Raw genomic sequence first — 20762 nt, 5'->3', positions numbered from 1 at the left:
TGTGTGTATATCACTTCTTCGGATGCATATAGAATTCTATATGCATCCGAAGAAGTGGGCTGTAGTCCACGAAAGCTTATGCTCTAATAAATTTGTTAGTCTCTAAGGTGCCACAAGTACTCCTGTTCTTCTTTTTGCGGATACAGACTAACACGGCTGTTACTCTGAAACCTATGATTCTCTCGAGTCCATAATTATTACTATTCTTCTGTGGTAGCGGCCACTATGTAACAGATGCTTCCCAAACAGACAGAGGTCAGGATAGGGGGAATCACAACAGGCAAATCAGATAGAATTTAGACAGGAATCCGTTTTGTAATAAGAACCCCACAGGTCTTGAATGCAGAGCCTGCAGTGTGGCAATAGGACTGTTCTCTCTCACCCTTTTCTCCCCATTGCCCAGGGCAATGTGACAGACAGTTAGTCATCTAGGGAAGGTCTTCAGGAGTACAGCCATTGACAGATACTGGGACAACTTCCTTTCAAGCCCAGCCAAGGAAAACAGCTGGAGGTAGAAGGGCCTGTTGGATCACCCAGTCTATTTCCCAGGGGCCAGCACAGGACTACTACCTACTCTAGCGTTACCGCCGGTCCAGTCTCAAATGATGGATTGACCATTAGGTCTAGATCCATTTAAAAATTAAATGTCACCTCTTCACATGTGCGCAGAAAAATGGAGATGAGGGAGAATGCTGGAAAGATGCTCTCAGTGTAACTTCGGTGATAGATTATGTGGACTCCTCTGTGTGTATAACTCAAATGGACCAGAGCCATCCATTTCCCCTATTTCTGTGCCCTAGCGTGCTGATTTGGGGGCACTGCTTGTACAACCTAGGAGTTCTGGCTGATATTATGAAGTTATTCTGAAGTTGTTATCATGAAATTGCTACATCACAGAAAGCATTATGTATGCAGCACTGTGGACAGGACCTGCAGCAGGTACACACCTGATTGAGGACAATGAGGAGTGCTTAGGTTTAATGTCTGTGCTTTGACCACACAATTATTATGCTAACGATAACTGCACACTAAGAGCAATCAGTTTTACCCTACCTCTCAGAAGGGAGCAGTGGAAAACACAGAACAAAGAAAGTCAGGAGCTGGTAGGGGATATAGAAATACATAAGGCCACACAGAAGGAGCTTGGGTTGTGACACACAGAATGTCTGGACAGGAGTAAGGAAGAGCATGGACCAAGGTCAGAGCGGACAAGCTGAGGGGAGAAAACTCCATGTTTCAGCATACATGTTTCAGCTTTGCAGCCAAAGGACCTGGATGACCCCAGTCCAAACAATGCTCTGGCATGATGGGGAAACTGAGGCAGAGAAATGTATGCAGGGTTTACTATTTTGTCTGATCTGTATTCTTATTGTGATTTACCTGTTAAGCGAAAGAGCGAATAAGGTGTTAGACTGTGCAAAGTGCATCTGTGTGTTATCTGCTTCAGAACTGCCATCTCACCCTCTGAGATGGTTAAACTATAACCCAGAAGGCTCTCACCTTTGGTGGCATTCTGGAAGAGAGTGTCCTTAAGGCTACTGGGGTGTCTTGAGAGTCAGCACTGGTCCTGGGGGTTAAAGCAAGTGGGCTGAGGAGTCCATTGCCATGAAGGGGTAGCAGACTGTAAGTCACTGCCCAGGAAATGGGCTGGAAAGGCCTAGGGAGGAAACATTGCTGCAGCCTGCTGAGAACCAAGGCAGCTTAAAACACGCAGGGACACAGCAGCTGAGTCCCCTCACAGCAGTCTAAAAGGTTAATGCAGTCCTAGGATGCATTGGACAAGATATTTCCAGCAGAATCAGGGAAGTGTTAGTACCATCACACAAGGTACAGTACTGATGAGACCTTATCTGGAATACAGGAGGGGGACAGGCACACACACATGTTTAAGAAAGATGAATTCAAACTGGAACAGGTGCAGATAAGGGCTACTAGGATGATCCAAGGAGAAGACTGACAAGAGCCTGGCTTGTTTAGCCTAACCAAAAGAAGGCTGAGGGGAGATATGACTGTTCTCTGTAAAAACATCAGAGACAGAAATACCAGGGAGGGAGAGGAGTTATTTAAGTTAAGTGCCAATATGGACACAAGACCAAATGGCTGTAAACTGGCCATCAACAAGTTTAGACTTCAAATTAGATGCGGGTTTCTAACCATCAGAGGAGTGAAGTTCTGGAGCAGCCTTCCAAGGGCAGTAGTGGGGGCAAAAAAACTAACTGGCTTCAAAACTGAGCTTGGTAAGTTTATGGAGGGGATGGTATGATGGGACTGTCTATGATGGCACGTAGCCGATCTGCGACTGCTAGCAGCAAATATGCCCCAACAGCCTTTGATTGGACACTAGATGGGGAGGTCTCTGAGTTATTACAGCGAATTCTTTCTCACGTGTCTGCCTGGTGAGTCTTGCCCACACGCTGAGGGTCTAACTGATCGCCATATTTGGGGTCAGGAAGGAATTTTCTCCTCAGTCAGATTGGCAGAAACCCTGGGGGATTTTTGCCTTCCTCTGCAGCGTGGGGCCCAGGTCACTTGCAGGTTTAAACTGGTGTAAATAGTGTATTCTCTGTAACTTGAAGTCTTTACATCATGATTTGAGGACTTCAGTAACTGAGGCAGAGGTTTGGGGTCCATTACAAGAGTGGGAGGGTGAGGTTCTGTGGCCTGAAGTGTGCAGGAGGTCAGTCTAGATGATCATGCTGGTCCCTTCCAGCACTAGAGTCTATGAGTCTAGTGAGTGGCCAACGGGGGCAATTCAGCTGCAACCTGTGATGCCTCATGATGATTAATTTTGTATTTTCTCTGTCAGGGCTGCACTGAGAATCCAGCCCTGGACAGACTCCTGGGAGGGGGACAGGCACACACCCTGCATAGGCACAGCTGAGATGTGGGACGCACAGATCCTGCAAAGACACAGCTGAGATGGGAGAGGCAGGGAGTTCAGCTGCATGAGTCTCCCTTCCCCAGGGCAGCTGCAGCAGCCCCTGCTGCAGGGTTCGCCTGCCGGCAGGAGGCTGAAATGTCTTGGCTTCACTGTTGCACACTGTGAAATCCATGTTTTCTCACATCAGATGTTCACAATGTTGTGGCCACTGGGTCCTTAGCACCCATTTTAGGGAGCTCCATGACCAAGGACAAGCTATACAAATGCTCAGTCCAGCTGAAAGCCCACCTCATCTCACCCTCTCTGGCCAGGCCTGTTTGGAGTGAGAGCCTGACTCCCATCATTAGTGTGCCTCTGCCATTAGTCTGGGGGGAACGTGCTGCCTTCCCTGAATACTGATTAGTTCTGAGTCCTATAAAGCAGCCAGTGTTCATCTCCTCCAGCTCTGAGAAATGTAGCCTGTGTACATAAACAAATGGGAGGTGCGTATTACTTGCTGTCCAAGCTCATTATTTTCTTACAAGATGTCAGGAGCCCCCACTGAAAAGGGCTGAATAGCCGATGAAATTGATTTCTACATGGATCTACAGTGAAGCTTGAGAACAGGATGCGCAGTTTGACTTTAATCAGGGCAGGAGGTACAGGTGACACATGGGAATTCTGAAAAGGAAAATTGTCTCATTAAGGGCCGCTACAGATCTTCACAAAACAGGAAATGACAGAACTTGCTTTTCCCCTGTGCACAGGACTCCAAAGAATATTTTAAATTCCTGTTTGCTTCTTTCAGGTTCCTGGGCATCTGTAGAGGCACATCAGAGGTGGGGAGGAATCTAGTATTCATATTTGTGTTTATTTAAAGCTATCGGGGCGGGGGGAGGGGGCTGGGTTGTCACGGAGAGACAAAGCAGACAGGTTGTATACTCAAAAGAAATGCAATAATAGCAGCTTCACACCCTTCTCCTATCTCAGCTTGTTAATACGTTCTCAGAGAAGGAAAGAATGTTAAAATGAGACGTCTGATTGCAAGATCTAGCTATGGAACCGCCGGGGCCACAAATGGAAATCAGTAACTCATATATAGCTAAGTTAGAGCCGATCGGGACATTTGTGTCAGAAAATGCTGATTCATCAAACCTGAAACTACTTGGGTGAAGGGCCAGTCTGATGAATTTCTTGTTTTAATATTTTTTGAAAATGACATTTTGAAATGGTCAAATGTTGCATTTCCACATTTTTAAATGAAAAACTCTGTTTTTCCCTCTATTGTCTCCTTGGCATCCCATGTCACCACAGTCAGACTAGGCCCATACACAACCAATCCAGCCAACCCACAGCCAGCTGAGACAGAAGGGTGCTCTTAGAATAGGTGGTGGCTGCTGTATCTCAAACACTGCTAGATGATAACTGGAAGTAAACAGGAAGCTTTTTAACGGTACAAATTAGGAGGCTTAATCCCACCAGAAACTGGTGGGTATGTGCACAACTGGACCAGGATGTAGGTAGTCAGACCTTGTGGTCAGAACAGGCGTAAAGTCTAGTGGGTGGAGCAGGCATCCAGCTTAGGGACTGAAGCTGAAGATCAGCACGAAAATCAACTGCCAGTTAACAGAGCCAGGGGTCAAGCCAGAGTCACACCCAAGAATCGCAGCTGAGGGTCAGAGCCTGGGTCAGGTACCAAATGCCAGAGCCAAAGTTCAAGCAAGAGTCAGGGTCAGAAGTTGGAGGCCGGAGTCAGAGCTGAGGATTAGCTGGTCACTGAGAATTGGAGGTGAGGCATAATGATAGAAGGAGAGGCAAGATTCAAGCACAGCAAGGAGCAAGGTGAGAACAGGAGCGAAGGCAGGCATGAGGCAGGAATCAGGAGTGGAGCAGGAATCAGGAACAGGGCTGGGTGCAGGAGGCAGGCATAAGCAGGGTCCAATGCAGCCACAACAGGAAATCACCTTGTTACTTGGACAAACTTTCTGTTCCTTCTTCTGGCTTAAATAGCATGGTTGGACCAATCGGTGAAGCTGGGCGATCCTCCAATCAGAGCTCCCGTGGGTGGCACTTTGGCTGGGGCTACAGTCCTAGTAGCTTCTCAGCCCACTCCATTTAAGTAGCCATTGGATGGAGGCCAGGATGTGGCAACTATCTAGGGGCTCACAGGCCAGGGCTCAAGACCTGGGACATCACAGTATGTACTTGGCATGGTTAAGCCATGCCTCTGCTGCTGCCGCCATCTGCGCACAGAGCAGATAAAGCATGGGCAGACGCAGCACAAACTTCCCGCAAAGGAATCCCCACAGATGTGCCTCTGGCCTGGAGAGGCTACTCCATGACAGCAAAGGGACTTGAACCTTCATGCCCATTTCACTGTTAGCCTTGCTGCTGAAACTGCCAACACTGCAAGCTGAAGGTGTGGCTGATAGCATGTGGGCATCATGTTCCCACAGGCCATCCCTCATCTGCCATCTGATGGAAATTTGCAGTGCTGTAGCCATAGTTTGAAAGCTTGTCTCTCTCACCAACAGAAGTTGGTCCATAAAAGCTATTACCTCGCCCACCTTGTCTCTCTATTCAATGGAATTCACTTCCAGTGTTCCTATTTATTTGGTCAGTTTTGTAACAATTGACTCAGAGGTGTTATTTTTAAAGTTACCTTACCTGAAGGATAACCCAGTGACCCTCCTTTGCAGCCATGTCTAGAGCTTGCTCTGCTACTACCTCTTGACCTTGTCCAAGGGAAACATTGTGGAAATTCTTGTTGTTAAATGTGTAACCAAGTTTCTTCCCTATAAGGAGAAAGGAAAACTTTCAGCACTCTTTACCAGAACAGCTCATGCAGCATTGCTGATCTCAAACAGTAATAACAAGGCAGAGCTCATGCTTATCAAAACTCCTTCACAAAACAGCTACCACATTTCTTATAATTATTATCTTATTTCTAACGCACTCTTTGCCTAGGCAATGAAAACAGCATTGGCTGCTTCTTAATTATTTCCAATTGCAGCACGACATCAACACAGAGGTACAGGGCCACAAAGTGCCTTTGTTTAAAGAACATTATTCCCCCATAACCTTGTGTGGAGATGCATTTTTAAATTATATGAAATTAAAGTAATTTCCAGCTGATTAAACAGGCTTTAAACCAGATGTCATTCAGTGGTGAAATTTATCCTGCCAATCCACACCATAGTTAGCAAGGTATTTAGAAATATATTCATTCTGGAAAAGGAATCTGGGATGCCTTTAAATATTGGAAATGGTTGGTTGAAATCTGTTCTGGTGCCTTGTGCCCTTAGGTCATTTCCTTCTCTAGTTCCCTCATAACAGCCAGTCCTTCCGGGGCAGTGCTCAGGAGGAAGGACTCCTGTTCTCTACTGGCTGTGTCCTGTACCACTCCCCCATCTCAAGAGGATAGAAATATATTTCCTAAAGGAGCGCTAGCCACTAAATCCCACAGCAGTTTGCGTTCAATACCAATATGGCTTAGATCAAACCAAAGAACTAACTACTGGCAATTACAGAAGAGAAAACAGAATGCATCACAGTGGACTCCCGACATGGAGGAGACATAACATCCCTTCGAACTCCACTACCCTCACACTGAAGAATCGTGTTGTTTACTTTGTCCCTCACATGATAGAAATCCCATTAGGCTTCCCAGCAGCCAAAGCTGGGTCTCTGTTTCTACCCAAACTGTCAGAGCTGGCTGTGGGAGTGATTCTCGCTGACTGTGGTGCAAAGTTTACAACATCTGTGACAGAGATGGCAATTTCCTGCAGTATCTTTGGGAGAGCTCACTGTGTTAAGTTTATGTATCATTGTGGGTCAAAGATTGTATGTAATCCCATGGAGGAGGGTGACCACAGCTCCTCCAGGAACTAAGCATCATGGGAGGTGATTAGGCAGATTGGACTTAGATCTTAGATCTTAGATCCAGACTTAGAACAATGCTTCCTCAGCTCTCGTCCCCTGGTGCCCCTCCTCTACTTGCACTACATTGATGACATCTTCATCATATGGACCCACGGAAAGGAGGCCCTTGAAGAATTCCACCTGGACTTCAACAATTTCCACCCCACCATCAACCTCAGCCTGGACCAGTCCACACAAGAGATCCACTTCCTGGACACTACAGTGCAAATAAGTGATGGTCACATAAACACCACCCTATACCGGAAACCTACTGACCACTATACATACCTACATGCCTCCAGCTTCCATCCAAGACACATCACACGATCCATTGTCTACAGCCAAGCCCTAAGATACAACGGAATTTGCTCCAACTCCTCAGACAGAGACAAACACCTACAAGATCTTTCAGAAGTACTGGGAGCATAAGCTTTCGTGGGTCAGAACCTCACTTCTTCAGATGCAAGTAATGGAAATCTCCAGAGGCAGGTATATATCAGTGTGGAGATAACGAGGTTAGTTCAATCAGGGAGGGTGAGGTGCTCTGCTAGCAGTTGAGGTGTGAACACCAAGGGAGGAGAAACTGTTTCTGTAGTTGGATAGCCATTCACAGTCTTTGTTTAATCCTGATCTGATGGTGTCAAATTTGCAGATGAACTGAAGCTCAGCAGTTTCTCTTTGGAGTCTGGTCCTGAAGTTTTTTTGCTGTAAGATGGCTACCTTAACATCTGCTATTGTGTGGCCAGGGAGGTTGAAGTGTTCTCCTACAGGTTTTTGTATATTGCCATTCCTGATATCTGACTTGTGTCCATTTATCCTCTTGCGTAGTGAGAGGAAAAAAAAGAGGCCAGTCCCCGCTTACAGACAACCCCCCAACCTGAAGCAAATATGCACCAGCAACTATACACCACACCACAGAAACACCAACCCAGGAACCAATCCCTGTAGCAAACCTCGTTGCCTACTCTGTCCCCATATCTACTCTGGCGACACCATCAGAGGACCCAACCACATTAGCCACACCATCAAGGGCTCATTCACCTGCACATCCACTAATGTTATATATGCCATCATGTGCCAGCAATGCCCCTCTGCCATGTACATTGGCCAAACCGGACAGTCCCTTCGCAAAAGAATAAATGGACACAAATCAGACATCAGGAATGGTAACATACATAAGCCAATAAGTGAACACTTCAATCTCCCTGGTCATTCTATTACAGATTTAAAAGTTACTATCATTGAACAAAAAAACTTCAGAAACAGACTTCAAAGAGAAACAGCAGAACTAAAATTCATTTGCAAATTTAACACCATTAATCTGGGCTTGAATAGGGACTGGGAGTGGCTGGCTCATTACAGAAGCAGCTTTTCCTCTCCTTGAATTGACACCTCCTCATCCATTATTGGGAGTGGACTACATCCACCCTGATTGAATTGGCCCTGTCACCACTGGTTCTCCACTTGCGAAGTAACTCCCTGCTCTCCATGTGTCAGTATATAATGCCTGAATCTGTAACTTTCACTCTATGCATCCGAAGAAGTGAGGTTTTTACTCACAAAAGCTTATGCCCAAATAAATCTGTTAGTCTTTAAGGTGCCACCAGACTCCTTGTTGTTTTTCTCCTCCTAATGGAAACAACCCACCAGACCCTGAATATTGGCTAAGTGCTTGGGTCAAAAGGGGTAGCACTATAATCTTCACCCCCTGGGCAGACTTTAAAATGTGCTTGCTAGGACATATCTGAAACATGAGAATGTGTAAATGGACATTTGCACATGTAAATCAGACAACTGTGAACATAAGTACCTATTTGCATATACACTTTCCTGTTTTGCATATGAAAATCCATTATTTAATAATGTGATATTAAGCCTGGCATTTTCAAAGGGTCCTTGGGGAGGTGCCCAACTCCCATTGAGTGCCCATGCCCAACTCCTCTTCATTTTAATGACACATTTCTTTGAACTTTTTTTGTTTTTTGAAGGAAAAAAAATATGGAAACTAGAAAACCAAAAGTTTTTGGCAATCAAGATTTCAACAAGCATGAAATGTTTCTTGAGAAAATCTCAGTTGCATTGAAAGCCACTTATTGTCCAAAAAATGTTTGGAAGAAAATTTTCAACCAGCTCTCTCCAAAATGTTATACTTGTAAACCAGGGTCTGAAGGAGCTCTAACCTGGCATCCAATGATGAACTGGGGGGAAAAGATATCAGGTACAGACCATATTTGCATAGACACACCTACTCTGCCTAGATGATCAGCAGACAGATTTGCTTTGCCAAAGTGATCAATTTTTGCTGTTTTGGGTTAATATTTACTTGAGGCTTGGATGCCAGGGTAATGAAATATTATACTTATTACACGACTAAAGGGCAGCAGAACTGTATTTAATATGCCCTGAGGAATCGCCATAATGTAAACCTCACTAGTTAAGCAGGTGCTAGTAAAGCCAAATATAAGTGAAAGGTAAAGGAAAGGGGTGAGGACAGATGTCCTTACTTGGTGGTGTAGATGTCTCTGTTTGAAGTGTCTTGTATGTGATTTGATCTCCACCCCCTCAAGTTTTTAAAACAGGGTTGACTGGACTCAGCTGAGTCCTTGTTCCTTCTCAGTGATCACTAGAACTGAAATCACTGATGAACAGGTCTAAGGAGCTGAACCATAGACTTGGTGTAGTGACAATATTGCAGTGAAAGACAACACAGAAGATGCAGCAGCAGTGTAGTTCCCCAGTACCTGGAGCAATCACTGAAAGCTGAACTCACCAAGGACTGGGTTAACTACTGCAAACTCAGAACATGGCTTCACAGCGAAAGGTGACAACAGAAGCCAACCCTGGTGATACTGGCAACAAAAAGCAGTGACAGCGACAAGGTAGGAGGCATCACTCAAACCCTCCATCCCCCTCAGAAGCTGAACCCATCCAAACGCATTCCGGGAATTTACTGACCTCAGATATCAAACGTGAATGGGATGTAGCAGAGGGAAAAGAAGAGGGGCATGTTAAAGGGACATTCGTCTGTTGGACTTTCACATCACAAGATGGGAAACTGAGGCAAAGGACATGGCCCAAGATACTGTGGCACAGGTGTTTTACTTTGCATACTTTTGAATCGTGGCAGCGTTTCCCCAAACTATTGCTGTGTTCCCTCTTCTCTTAATAAAAGTTGTGGGGGAGGGGTTGTTATACACAGACTCAGTGCTTACCAGTAAGGAAGTATTGCCTCTTAGAGGCCCAGGGGTGGTGTGTAGTTTCCCCACATATTTGTGTGGAAGCTCAAGCTGGTTCTGTTTTGTAATTTTAAGAACACCCCTAGGTACGGGACCCAGACTTTGTTGTGCCAACACCACCCAGCAGAAGGGTTACATACGAATATCTCAGAGACAATCTCTGCTTTAAAGACTCTCAGTCTTAGCAGGCAACAAAGGCACAGGTGCAGATGTAGCTAAATCAGGTACTGGTGCACTGGGGGGAAGGAAGGTAAAACTTGGCCCTATTGGGGCCATCCCTCCTTCCAGCACCAGCTGGACCTAGAGTTGTGTAGGGACATCTCCCTCCCCCACCACGTGACCTTGGAGAAAAAAACAACAGAAGAGCCAGATAGAGACTGGAGCAGGCAGGGCTGCTGCAGAAACAGCTGAAGACAGGCCCAATTTTTAACAGATTTGATTAGCTTTTCTCTGTCCAGTGCTGATTGGCTGTTTGCGCCAATCATCCCTCACAGTTTCTTCACATCAGCCTCCCTCCACACCTGGCCCTCTTACCCTCTGCTCCCCACCCATCCCCTTCCCTTGGATGTCCCAGTGCCCTTTACTTTCCTTTCAAGTCAGCTCAGCTGGTGTAAACACATACACACACACACACACAAAAAATCATGGCACCAACATGACGTTTGTCACCATCGCATTGTTCGCTCTGCTGGTGTTTGCTATCTCATCACCCACTCTGTGTCCATCTGGTCTATGGAGACAGTTGGCTGTGGGGCAAGGACCATCTACTGCTTTGTATCTATGTCGCTGTAGCACAATGGGGCTGTGTTCTCCGCTGGTCCTTTGGTGCTACCACAATAAATAGGATTAATGATCATAAGTAACATCATTACCTCCACTTTACAGGTGGGGAGCTCAGGCACAGACAGCCTGAGCAATTTGCCCAGCATCACTCACAGAGTCTGCAGTAGAGAAAGGAACTGAGCCCCACCTCCTGAGCCACAGGCCAGTCCCATAACCACAATGCCAGCCTTTCTTTCCAGCAGGCTTTAGAATCTTCCAGCTCAGACAGAAGAGGAGAATGTGCACTCGGGATCCTCTGTCTAGGGAACTGGGAAAGCATCTGGACTTAGAGTTAGAAACTTGTTGCAGTGTCTGAATAGAGAGTGGTGGGACTAGGACAGGACTCAGGAAAGGAGGGCACCTGGAAGGAGCTCTCTTCCATTTGCAAATATCTAGCCTGAATTTCAGAGAGACTTTAGTCTGCAGTAAAAGCTCATGGAGGACACACAAAATATTAAATAGAGAGTTTGAACCAAAGTCCCAGTGGGCCAGGTTCAAGACTGGTGTAACTGCATGGAAATAATGGCTTTGTTTTGTTTCATTTTTTCCATGCATAAACTTTGATGGCTGACGAAAGCCAGGTTCTCAATTACATGAGTCCTTTGCAATTCCAATTAAACCACTCATGTCGTAGGTCACAGTGCCTGACTCCCAGTGCAAGAACAGAACATAATGAAGACAATTTCACCTGCAGAACTATAAAAGTACAGCAGCAATTTCTCATTTTCCAGCTACTGCCTTATCTTTTGAGGAAAATCATATAAAGGACAGGGCTCTCTTTGGGATTCTGGCAAGCTCCACTTTCATGTAATTCAGTATTAATGGGACTTGATGACAGGAAAGGAATGGAATAAAATGTACAGAAATCTGTAGGGCATGTAAGCGCAGACTCCTGGTCGCCATGCAATACACCTCGGATAGGTCTACACTTGGAGCTGGGGATGTAATTTCTACCTTGAAGAGACATACCCATGCTAGCTCTGATTGGGCTAGTATGCTAAAAATAGAAGTGATACCATTGAGGCATGAGCAGAATGAGCAGTGGTTGCAGCACCATGGCTACACCTCTATTCTTAGCACACAAGCTCTGATGGAGGTAGTATGGGTATGTCTCCTGGAGCTGGGAATCACACCCCCAGCTCGAAGTGCAGACATGCCCAGAGGGCCTTTTCCTCTTCCAGTGCAATGAGAGCAGAGGCCCATCATGTGCCTCGTGCTGCATTCCAGGCAGCCATTTTCTTTCTGCATCTTATTAACATTCTTGACAGACATTTACTTGACTTTAGTGCTCGTGAGAGGGGCTGGGCAGACAGCCCTGGAAACTAAACTCTCTCTCTTCATACACAAAAAAGGTGCATCGCAGACCGAAGCAGAGGGAGCCCACTCCCTGCACACGAGTCTTTGCTCTGACACTAAGGGACCACCTCTAGGGAGATAGGCTAGTTCAATTTCACTGTCTTTGTGGTGCCTGGATTTTCTGCTGAGGCTATCAGCTGTGTTGGTGTTTGGTGTGGACAGTGACCCACTAAGGATGGAATGGAAACACATTGGCTTTGAGCGTACAGACCACTGAATAACTGATGGGTTTTCTGAATATTCCACCTCCCACTCTTAGGAGCCAAAGCCCCCCTGAACTGGTGAGGCCTGAAGTCAGGGTTAGAGAAGGGGAAAGCATATTGGATGAACATGACTGGGCTCCTGAGAAGAGCTGGAGCAGTGGCCTATGAACAAAGGATGTAGCCATACTTACAGGACGGGGGGACTCTATCCTGGGAAGCAGTGAATCTGAAAGAGATTTGGGTTCATGGTAGATAATCGGCTGAACATAAGCTTCCATGTGATGCTGTGGCCAAAAGGGCTAATGTGATCCTGGGATGCATAAACAGAGGAACCACAAGTAAGAGCAGAGAGGCTCTTTTAGCTCTGTATTTGGCACTGGTGTGACCACTGCTGGAATCCTGTGTCCAGTTCAACTGCCCACAATTCAGAATGTTGATAAATCGGAGAGGGTTCAGAGATGAGCCACGAGAATGATTAAAGGATTAGAAAACCTGCCTTATCGTGACAGACTCAAAGAACTCAATCTATTTTGCTTAGCAAAGAGAAGGTTAAGGGATGACTTGATCACAGACTATAATTACTTACATGGGGAACAAGTAATTAACCATTGGAACAATTCACCAAGGGTTGTGGTAAATTCCCCATCACTGACCATTTTAAAATCAAGATTGGACGTGTTTCTAAAATCTCTGCTCTAGGAATTTTTTCGGGGTCGGTCTCTGGCCTATGTTATACAGGAGGTCAGACTAGATGATCACAGTGGTCCCTTCTGGCCTTGGAATCTATGGATCTGTGAGATGCAGTGCGACAAAAGGAGCCTCTTTGCCAACGGCAGTCAAGAAGGGACTGGCTACAATGATCTGGGGATGCCAGGAAAGGTCCTGCAGGGAGCTGGGCTCAGGCTCTACCTCATTATCACTCTCTTCAAGGGGAAAGAAACCGTAAGGGTTAGAGGTGTTCCTGAAGCTCACACTATGGAGCTTAGCCCTTGAATGAGAATCCTGCATAGCTAGCAGCTTTGACAGAACATGTATTGACAACAGCAGTGCAGTATGTTCCTGAAAGCAGTGCTTTACAAACGCAGCACCCTTCTAGAAACCCCTTCTGCTTTGTGGTCAGCAGATCGCACTGGCCAAGGTGCTAGCACAGCAGAGGGAGAGAAAGGTTAAATTCTGGAAATTCTGCTAATCTTTTGGGGGAAATGTTATAGGAAAGTGGTTGCTATTTGTAGCTAGCTGATAGCATACTAAAAACCTCTGATGTGGGTTATAAGTTGTATGAGAGACAAACTCAGAAACTACAGCAGTGCGAACAGTGTTGGTATTCTAGGCAATACACGGAACAGAGAAGTTTAACTTAAGCTTTAGGTGAAAATTCACAAAACTCTGTAAAGCACACTCTGGGCATTATCTATTTTTAACAGGTTGCTCTATTATCTATGAGGAGCCAAGAGCAAACCCAGGAGATTCATGCCAGGATAATGACATAGAAGATAACAAACCATGATGCTGTGGATTGTTCAGAGACTTGATTTATTTACCTTGTTTCTCCACATCCTTCAGAGGGTCGACCCCTGGGGACAGGATAAAGAACATTGGGGTTGCGGGTCCTGACTCCTCAAATGATGTTGCAAAATCCAGAGATCTTCCCACCACGTATTTACTTCCCAGCTTTTCTTCAACAAAATCTCTGCCAGAAAAACATTGCAAGACTGTTAATATTCAGAAAAGCCAGAAATATCCAGGGCAGACAGTATATTCCTAAGCTGATGCACAATCTATTAAGTGTATTTATTGTATCTTGCAAAGTCAGAGAAATAAGAAACCTCATGATAAACTGGATGCAAAATACAGAATCCTAATCAGGATTTGTAGCTTACCATTAGGAATTGCTATTTCAGTAGAAGTGTCCCTGCCCATGATATATATTTTTGAAGCCCGTGTGTGACATATACAAACAAACAGAATGAGAGAAAAGAAGAGAGAACCAGCCATGGCAGGGGTGTTGTGGTGAGAAGGGATATGCTGGGAGGTTCTGGTGACTGCCTGGATCACAAACCTCTTTGAGACTGGATGTGAACACACCATCAATTAACTGTCAGGATTGAGACAAAAGGGACTTGTGAACCCACTCAGGAGTTCAGATGGAGTGGAGGAAGGGGTTTCATATTTTATGGGGTGGAAGGTAGGCAGAACAGACAGAATCTGGGGACAAACAGAACAGAGAGACTGACAGGTAAAAAAGCAAGAAAGCCAAGTGGTAGCTGAGCACACTGTGACCCTGGGAAAAGCTAGAGCCTTTGGGGCTGTTGGCTAAGGAGGCTTGGGGCTGTACACTGAGAAACTGCTCCTTTTGTTCCTGGTTCCTCCTGCTGCTGGGTTCAGAGAAGCAGGACTTCATACATTCCTTGTAAATAAACAAGTTGACATCAAAGAAATTACCAGCCTCCATCAATTTCTACTTCCACCTGGAACATCTCCAGGGTTCCAAAATCTGATTAGCTGCTTGTATCAAAACTATATAGGACATACAGAATCACAGCACAGGAAGTGAAAGAGAATCCCCATTTTCTGGAGTCTTTTACAAAGTTAATATTTTTAGCTGCCACTTATCTTCTCCCCTATCTCAGGTCAATGACATTAACCAGCCTCTTGAACCAAAGCTGTTTCCTCTTCAAACTCAGTGAAGAAATCCATGGTTCCCTAGTAATAATTATACTTCATACTTCCGCTGGTGATGCACATGTGCCCTGTACACCATCGTGCCCCCTACCGCGAGGATATAAAGAATGGACTAGCCCCAACACCACTTAATTTCTTCATTAATACAGAATATCCAGCTAAGAACTCCATATCAGTAGGCTAGGAGGATGGGTTGTGGGATCTGTGTGGACACAAGCATCTTGAAGAATTCCAGTTACTATAAGGTAAGTAATCTTTGCTTCTTCGAGCATTTGTTCACACGGCTCCCACTATTGGTGGGTGACTAGCAGTTACCCCTCAAGGAGATAGGTGATTGGAGTTCAATCTCAATAATGGCTATAGAACCAGCCCTGCCACACTGGGCATCTGATCTAGAAGCTGCCACAAGGGAGTAGCAGTCAGTAAATGTATGAAGAGAAACCCAAGTAGCTGCCCCACAAGTCTCAGAAATAGGGACTTCCCTGAAACAAGCTACAGCTGTTGACTGAGCCCGAATAGAGTGTGCCCTATCTCAGGAGGGAATACGTAGTTTATTTAATGGAGTGGGAAAGCTTAATGCAGTTTGTAACCCACTTAGAGAGTCTTTCAGAGAAACAGCTTGCCCTTTAGACTTATCACCAAAAGCCATAAAGAGTCTGCATGATTTACGAAATCACTTTGTTCTGGAAAGATAAAAGGACAGCTCTAAGAAAATCTAGTGTGTGGAGTTTAACCTCTGCAGAGAATAATGAGGTTTAGGGAAAAACACTGCTAAGTATATAAATATAAGTATATAAATATTTGGTAAAAATGCTGGATGTGTCCTGAGAGTAACCCTGTCTTTATGAAACACAGAGCATGAATGGCTTGCCCTCAAAGCCTGAAATTTGCTCATCAGGTGAGCTGAGGTGATGGCTGTTTTAACAGAGCAGTGATATAATGAAGGTAATGACATGGGTTCAAAGGGAGGGCCCATCAAAGACAGGACCACCGCATTCAAGTCCCAGGTAGGGAATGTAACATAAGTTCAGCTGTCACAGGGTGACTCACTCATTTAAGAGGAGATGGAGCCACCCTCACCTGTGGCTTAATTAGTTATTTCCCAGCCTGAGGGGGCAGGAACAAGGGAGGGTCAGGTGAGAGATTAATGGACCCCCAGGCCTCATAAAATGGCCGAGAGAGATCAGTCTGGGGTGTGGAACCACAAGGAGTGGGCAGGCCCCATGGAAGGTCTGAGTCAGGGTCAGCAGGAAGCCAGGCACTCCACAGAAACCAGCCTGTGGCCCAGTGCTCTATACCAGAAAAGAAGGTAGAGGAACTTCTTCGTTTGTTGGGATCCTTTAGTTCGACTTTTGCCACCTTGGAAGGGGTTAAGTTTGTGACTTGGCTGGAGGGCTAAGCCACATCTCTAGCTCTGTTTGTGGAGTTACTGGGGACTCTGAAAGAAGGAAACAGCAAGAACGTATCTGTGGCTCCACACTTGGCCAGCAGGGATTGTTGCAGGGCAGGCATGTCCTACAACACCAGCCCATTAAAAATCCTTTTAATGTGGGATGGGGAAAAAAAAAAAAAAAAAATCAAATGATCTTCAACAGATGACATCTGATAGAGCTAATCAGGAGAGGACTCCAAGGATGACAAGTAGTCCAGGTTAGCTGGAACTGAACAGCCGAAAGGCTGAATGTGTCTCTGAATAGATTACATCAAGAAACTCTTCCATGTAGCTTGATATATTCTAGTAGAGAGGCTTATCTGCTCTGGATCAAAACCTCGTGTACAGCCGCTGGACATCTTCTGTCCACGCAGCTTAGTCAGCCAGCCTCTATATGGTCACATACAGAGTTTCCAGGACTGGGTCCCACAGTAGAACTTGGCTCTGCAAAATGATTTCTGGTAGGTTCGTAAGTGGAAGAGGTGGTCTGATGGACAGGTGCATCACGTTGCAGTACCAGAACTGGTGCGCCCATGCTGGAACTATCATCATCCCCTGGGCTTATCCTGCTGTATCTTTCTGAGAACATTGGGAATTAGCAGAATGGGAGGAAAGCATAAAGCAGGTTCTCTTCACACCAAATCAGAAATGCATCTGCCATAGACTCTCAGCTTACTCTTTCTTAGGAGCTGAACACTGGACACTTCATGTTCCCATCGCTAGCAAACAGGTCTATAGAGGGAACTCTCCATTTTAGAAATACCTGATCTAGAACTGAACCTTTCAGATACAAGGCATGAGTGATGGAGCTCTTTCTGCATAGTCAATCTACAAATCAGTCTGGATACTTGGAAGATGGAGAACTACTAGGCTGATCTGATATAGGATGCACCAGTCCCAATGTATCCTGCTTCCTGATATAAGAGGGATGATCTCACTCTCCCCTGCCTTTTTCTATAGTGCATAGCTGTTGCACTGACCATCAGAATTTGAGTCGTGGTGCCATGAAGGAGAGGCAGAAAGGTCTTGCAAGCTAGATACATGTACTAGAGTTCAGGGCCATTCATGTATAACAGAGACCCTGCTCAGGACCACGTGCCCAGTATCTGGAGACAGTCCAAGTGGGCACCTCAGCTCAGTGTGGACGTATCCACCACCAGAGTCTTTGATGGGATAGGTGATGTTTTGAGGGTCTGTCCACCAAAGCAGAAATGTCTTCACTTTCAGAGGAACTTCGACAGGTACATCCTTAGTGTGTTTGATTTGCTGATAAAATTATCTTAGCCAGCCTGTAAGAGGGTGGAGGCATAACTGTGCCTATGGAGTTACATAAGTACAAAGCCTCCACACATGACCACTTAGCCCCAGGAGTAGCATCTCTTGTTGCCACAGCGCCAACTGAAACTGGTTTAAAAGCTGGAGCAGACTGCCGCCAAGGAGGAGGAGCCTCAGAATCAGAAACACCTCTCATTGGCCTCTTCATAAAAAATATTTTCAGTCAGACATCATAGGCCTTTTACTTTCCACTGTAGCATTTGACTTTGTTTCTCCCAAAGAAAGGGAGACAAGCAGAGGGAAGATGACATAGATAGGTGTGTTTTTCTAATCCCTTAATCGTTCTTGTGACTCTTGAATTGTGGACAGCAGTGGTCACACCAGTGTCACATACACAGGTAAAATAACCTGTCTACTCCTACTCAAGATGCCCCTGTTTGGAATTCCAGGATAACATTAGCTCTTGGGGTCACAGCATCACACTGAGAGCTCATGTTCAGCTGATTATCCATCATGACCTCAAATCGTTTTCAGAGTCACTGCTTCCCAGGATAGAGTTTCCCATCTTGTAAGTATGGCTACATCCTTTGGTCCTACATGTACACGTTTATAATTAGCAATATTAAAACCTATGTTGCTTGCTGTAGCCTAGCTTATCAAGCAGTCCAGATTGCTCTGTATCAGTGACCTTTCATCTTCATTATTTACAAATCTCCCAACTTCTGTTCATCTGCAAACATTATCGGTTATGATTTTATGTTCTTTTCCAAGTCCTTGATAAAAATGTTAAATGGAGTAGGGCCAACTGTGCAGGACCCTACTAGAAACACACCTGCACAGTAATGATTCCCAGTTTAAAATTACATTGCAAGACCTGATAGTTAGCCAGTTTTTAATTCATTTAATATCTCCAATATTAATGTTATATTGTTCTAGTTTTTTAGTCAAATGTCTTATAGAAGTCTAAGTATATTGCATCAACACTATTTCCTGTACCAACCAAACTTGTAGTCTCAAAGAAAGATATCAAGTTATCATATAACTGCTTTAAAATGGGGTCCTGTCTAAGCTAAAGAGAATGGGCCAGAGCTATGAGGTGAGGATCTGTAAATTCTCACCTGACTTAGCTAGACTAATGGGGAAAATATAGGGCCCTAGATGGAGAGCCTTTTACAGATCCAGGGAATGGATATTTTACATGCCTAATCCCTGCACCACTTTAAATACAGGCTACAGATTTCTGTTTCACTGGCAACTGAGGGGACCAGCAGCTCTTAGCCCAAGGGCTAGAATGCCACTAGCTGGGGAGATCCCCAGACTGTGTGTTTGCTGACAAGTTTCTGAAGTGTTTGAAAGGACTGAAGAGTCCAGGTGACACACATGAGATATTCTGACCATACTACAAAGATGAGAAATCATCTCTGAGAGAAGATCATAGGGGAATGTGCTTTGATGTGTGTTAAAGTACAGAAGTATAGATGCTGGACCTTTATATGTGAATATATGTAACAGCAGGGAAACATTGTATGAGGAACATGAGTAGATTTACTGTCTAATAACTTTTGTTTAAAAGTTATTCATAGTATTACAAATACTATTTACCATGTTTTAAATTATTTATATGATTTTTCCTTTGCATTAAAGGTTTGATTTACTCAGAAAGTGTACAGTACCGCTCTCTTTGAAGTTGACTGGGAACAATTAACACATACTTCTCGAGGTGTTACACAATAGCCCTGAAGTTTAACTCTGTACGGACAAGGAGGGTGTGCCGGGCGCAGGTGCAGCCCCAGTGGGCACAGCTGGCAAAAAGATTCCAGACGCACACGCACATACCAAGAGTCAGATCCGGGTGGACAAATGCTTCAACAGAAGAACAGGCAGTCAGATGCACAGACAAATAACACAAATACCCCCAGTAAGTAGTCATTATGGATGTAATGGGAAGCACGAAAATGCCCATTTGCTGTGGAATACATATAATCCCCACTCAAACATTCTGCAATCTTTTCAGCAAACACACATGTGAAGAGAAATACATGAGAAGTGTAGGTCTGAGTGTTGATCTAGATGGTGTAGGGATGCAGATGTGAGAGCCAGGTGAGGACTGGATCCTTTCTGGAGCAGTTAGGTAGCTCTTGGGTGCTCTCATACTGAGCATGCAGAGTGTTTACCTTGAGGAGAGAGGAACGGCTTCTCTAGAAAAACATGGCTGACTTCCATGAGAGTAGGGTGTCTTAGCCTCTGGAAATCAGGCACCTTCTACCTAGCTACCTAAGTGTGGATTCAGGATCCTAATTTTGGGTATCCAGGTTGGAAAATGCTGGGCATTAGCAGTACACTGGCTTCATGTTCATTTTGTATGTAATGTCCTTGGTTATTTTAGGCAGCCCTACAGTCAAGCATCTATAATATGGAAGTCTTTAGTGAGGGCATCATGAATTATCCTTATTGTGCATGGCCAATGCTCTAAAACAGCTTCATGATAAGTATAACATGTTCTAATGCATTTACATTAACATGTCAATTTTACATGCCCAGAACTGTACAAATACTCAACTGATTTCTTCCACCTTGGATTCTTTTTCCTTATCATCAAGGAGTACTGTCACCAGAAGCTAAACTTCATATTTCTAGGTTCAGCCATTTTTGAGTAATGTGAGTACAAATATTTCAGTTGGAATGAACAGGGGAAGACTAGTAAAATGTAATACCTATTCACATAAACTTGGAAACGGTTTAGCTGATGTTAAACTTTCAAGAAAAAAAAGTTACATTTGGGATGAGACAAGGCAGGAAAATCCAGCCCAAAAGGAGTTTGAGAACGTTGTGAGCAATGGTAAGAAAAGGGTGGGTTAGAATTCTACTGTGGTATCTCCCAAAGGCCTCAGTCAGGATCCTGGAGTACAAGCACAGATAGAGATCTAGCTCCTGCATGGAGCAAGTTACAACGTGGACCTCAACCTATATATACA

The 20762-nt window shown here is 44.9% G+C and overlaps 1 protein-coding gene across 1 annotated transcript in view; it reads right to left on the bottom strand.

The window, feature by feature from the left end:
- LOC117887652 (dynein heavy chain 9, axonemal-like) overlaps positions 1–20762 on the bottom strand; it is a 150912-nt gene that overhangs the window by 50521 nt on the left and 79629 nt on the right. The window contains exons 8-9 of the mRNA XM_034790310.1: positions 13940–14088; positions 5528–5655 (exon numbers count right to left, since the gene is read on the bottom strand). Of these exons, the coding sequence (XP_034646201.1) occupies positions 5528–5655; positions 13940–14088 (277 nt within the window). The remainder of the gene's footprint in view (positions 1–5527; positions 5656–13939; positions 14089–20762) is intronic.

Source organism: Trachemys scripta, chromosome 14 (genome assembly GCF_013100865.1).
Source record: "Trachemys scripta elegans isolate TJP31775 chromosome 14, CAS_Tse_1.0, whole genome shotgun sequence".
NCBI lineage: Eukaryota > Metazoa > Chordata > Testudines > Emydidae > Trachemys > Trachemys scripta.
The sequence above is the reverse complement of the archived record's forward strand: the minus strand, read 5'-3'. Positions and strand labels throughout refer to the sequence as shown.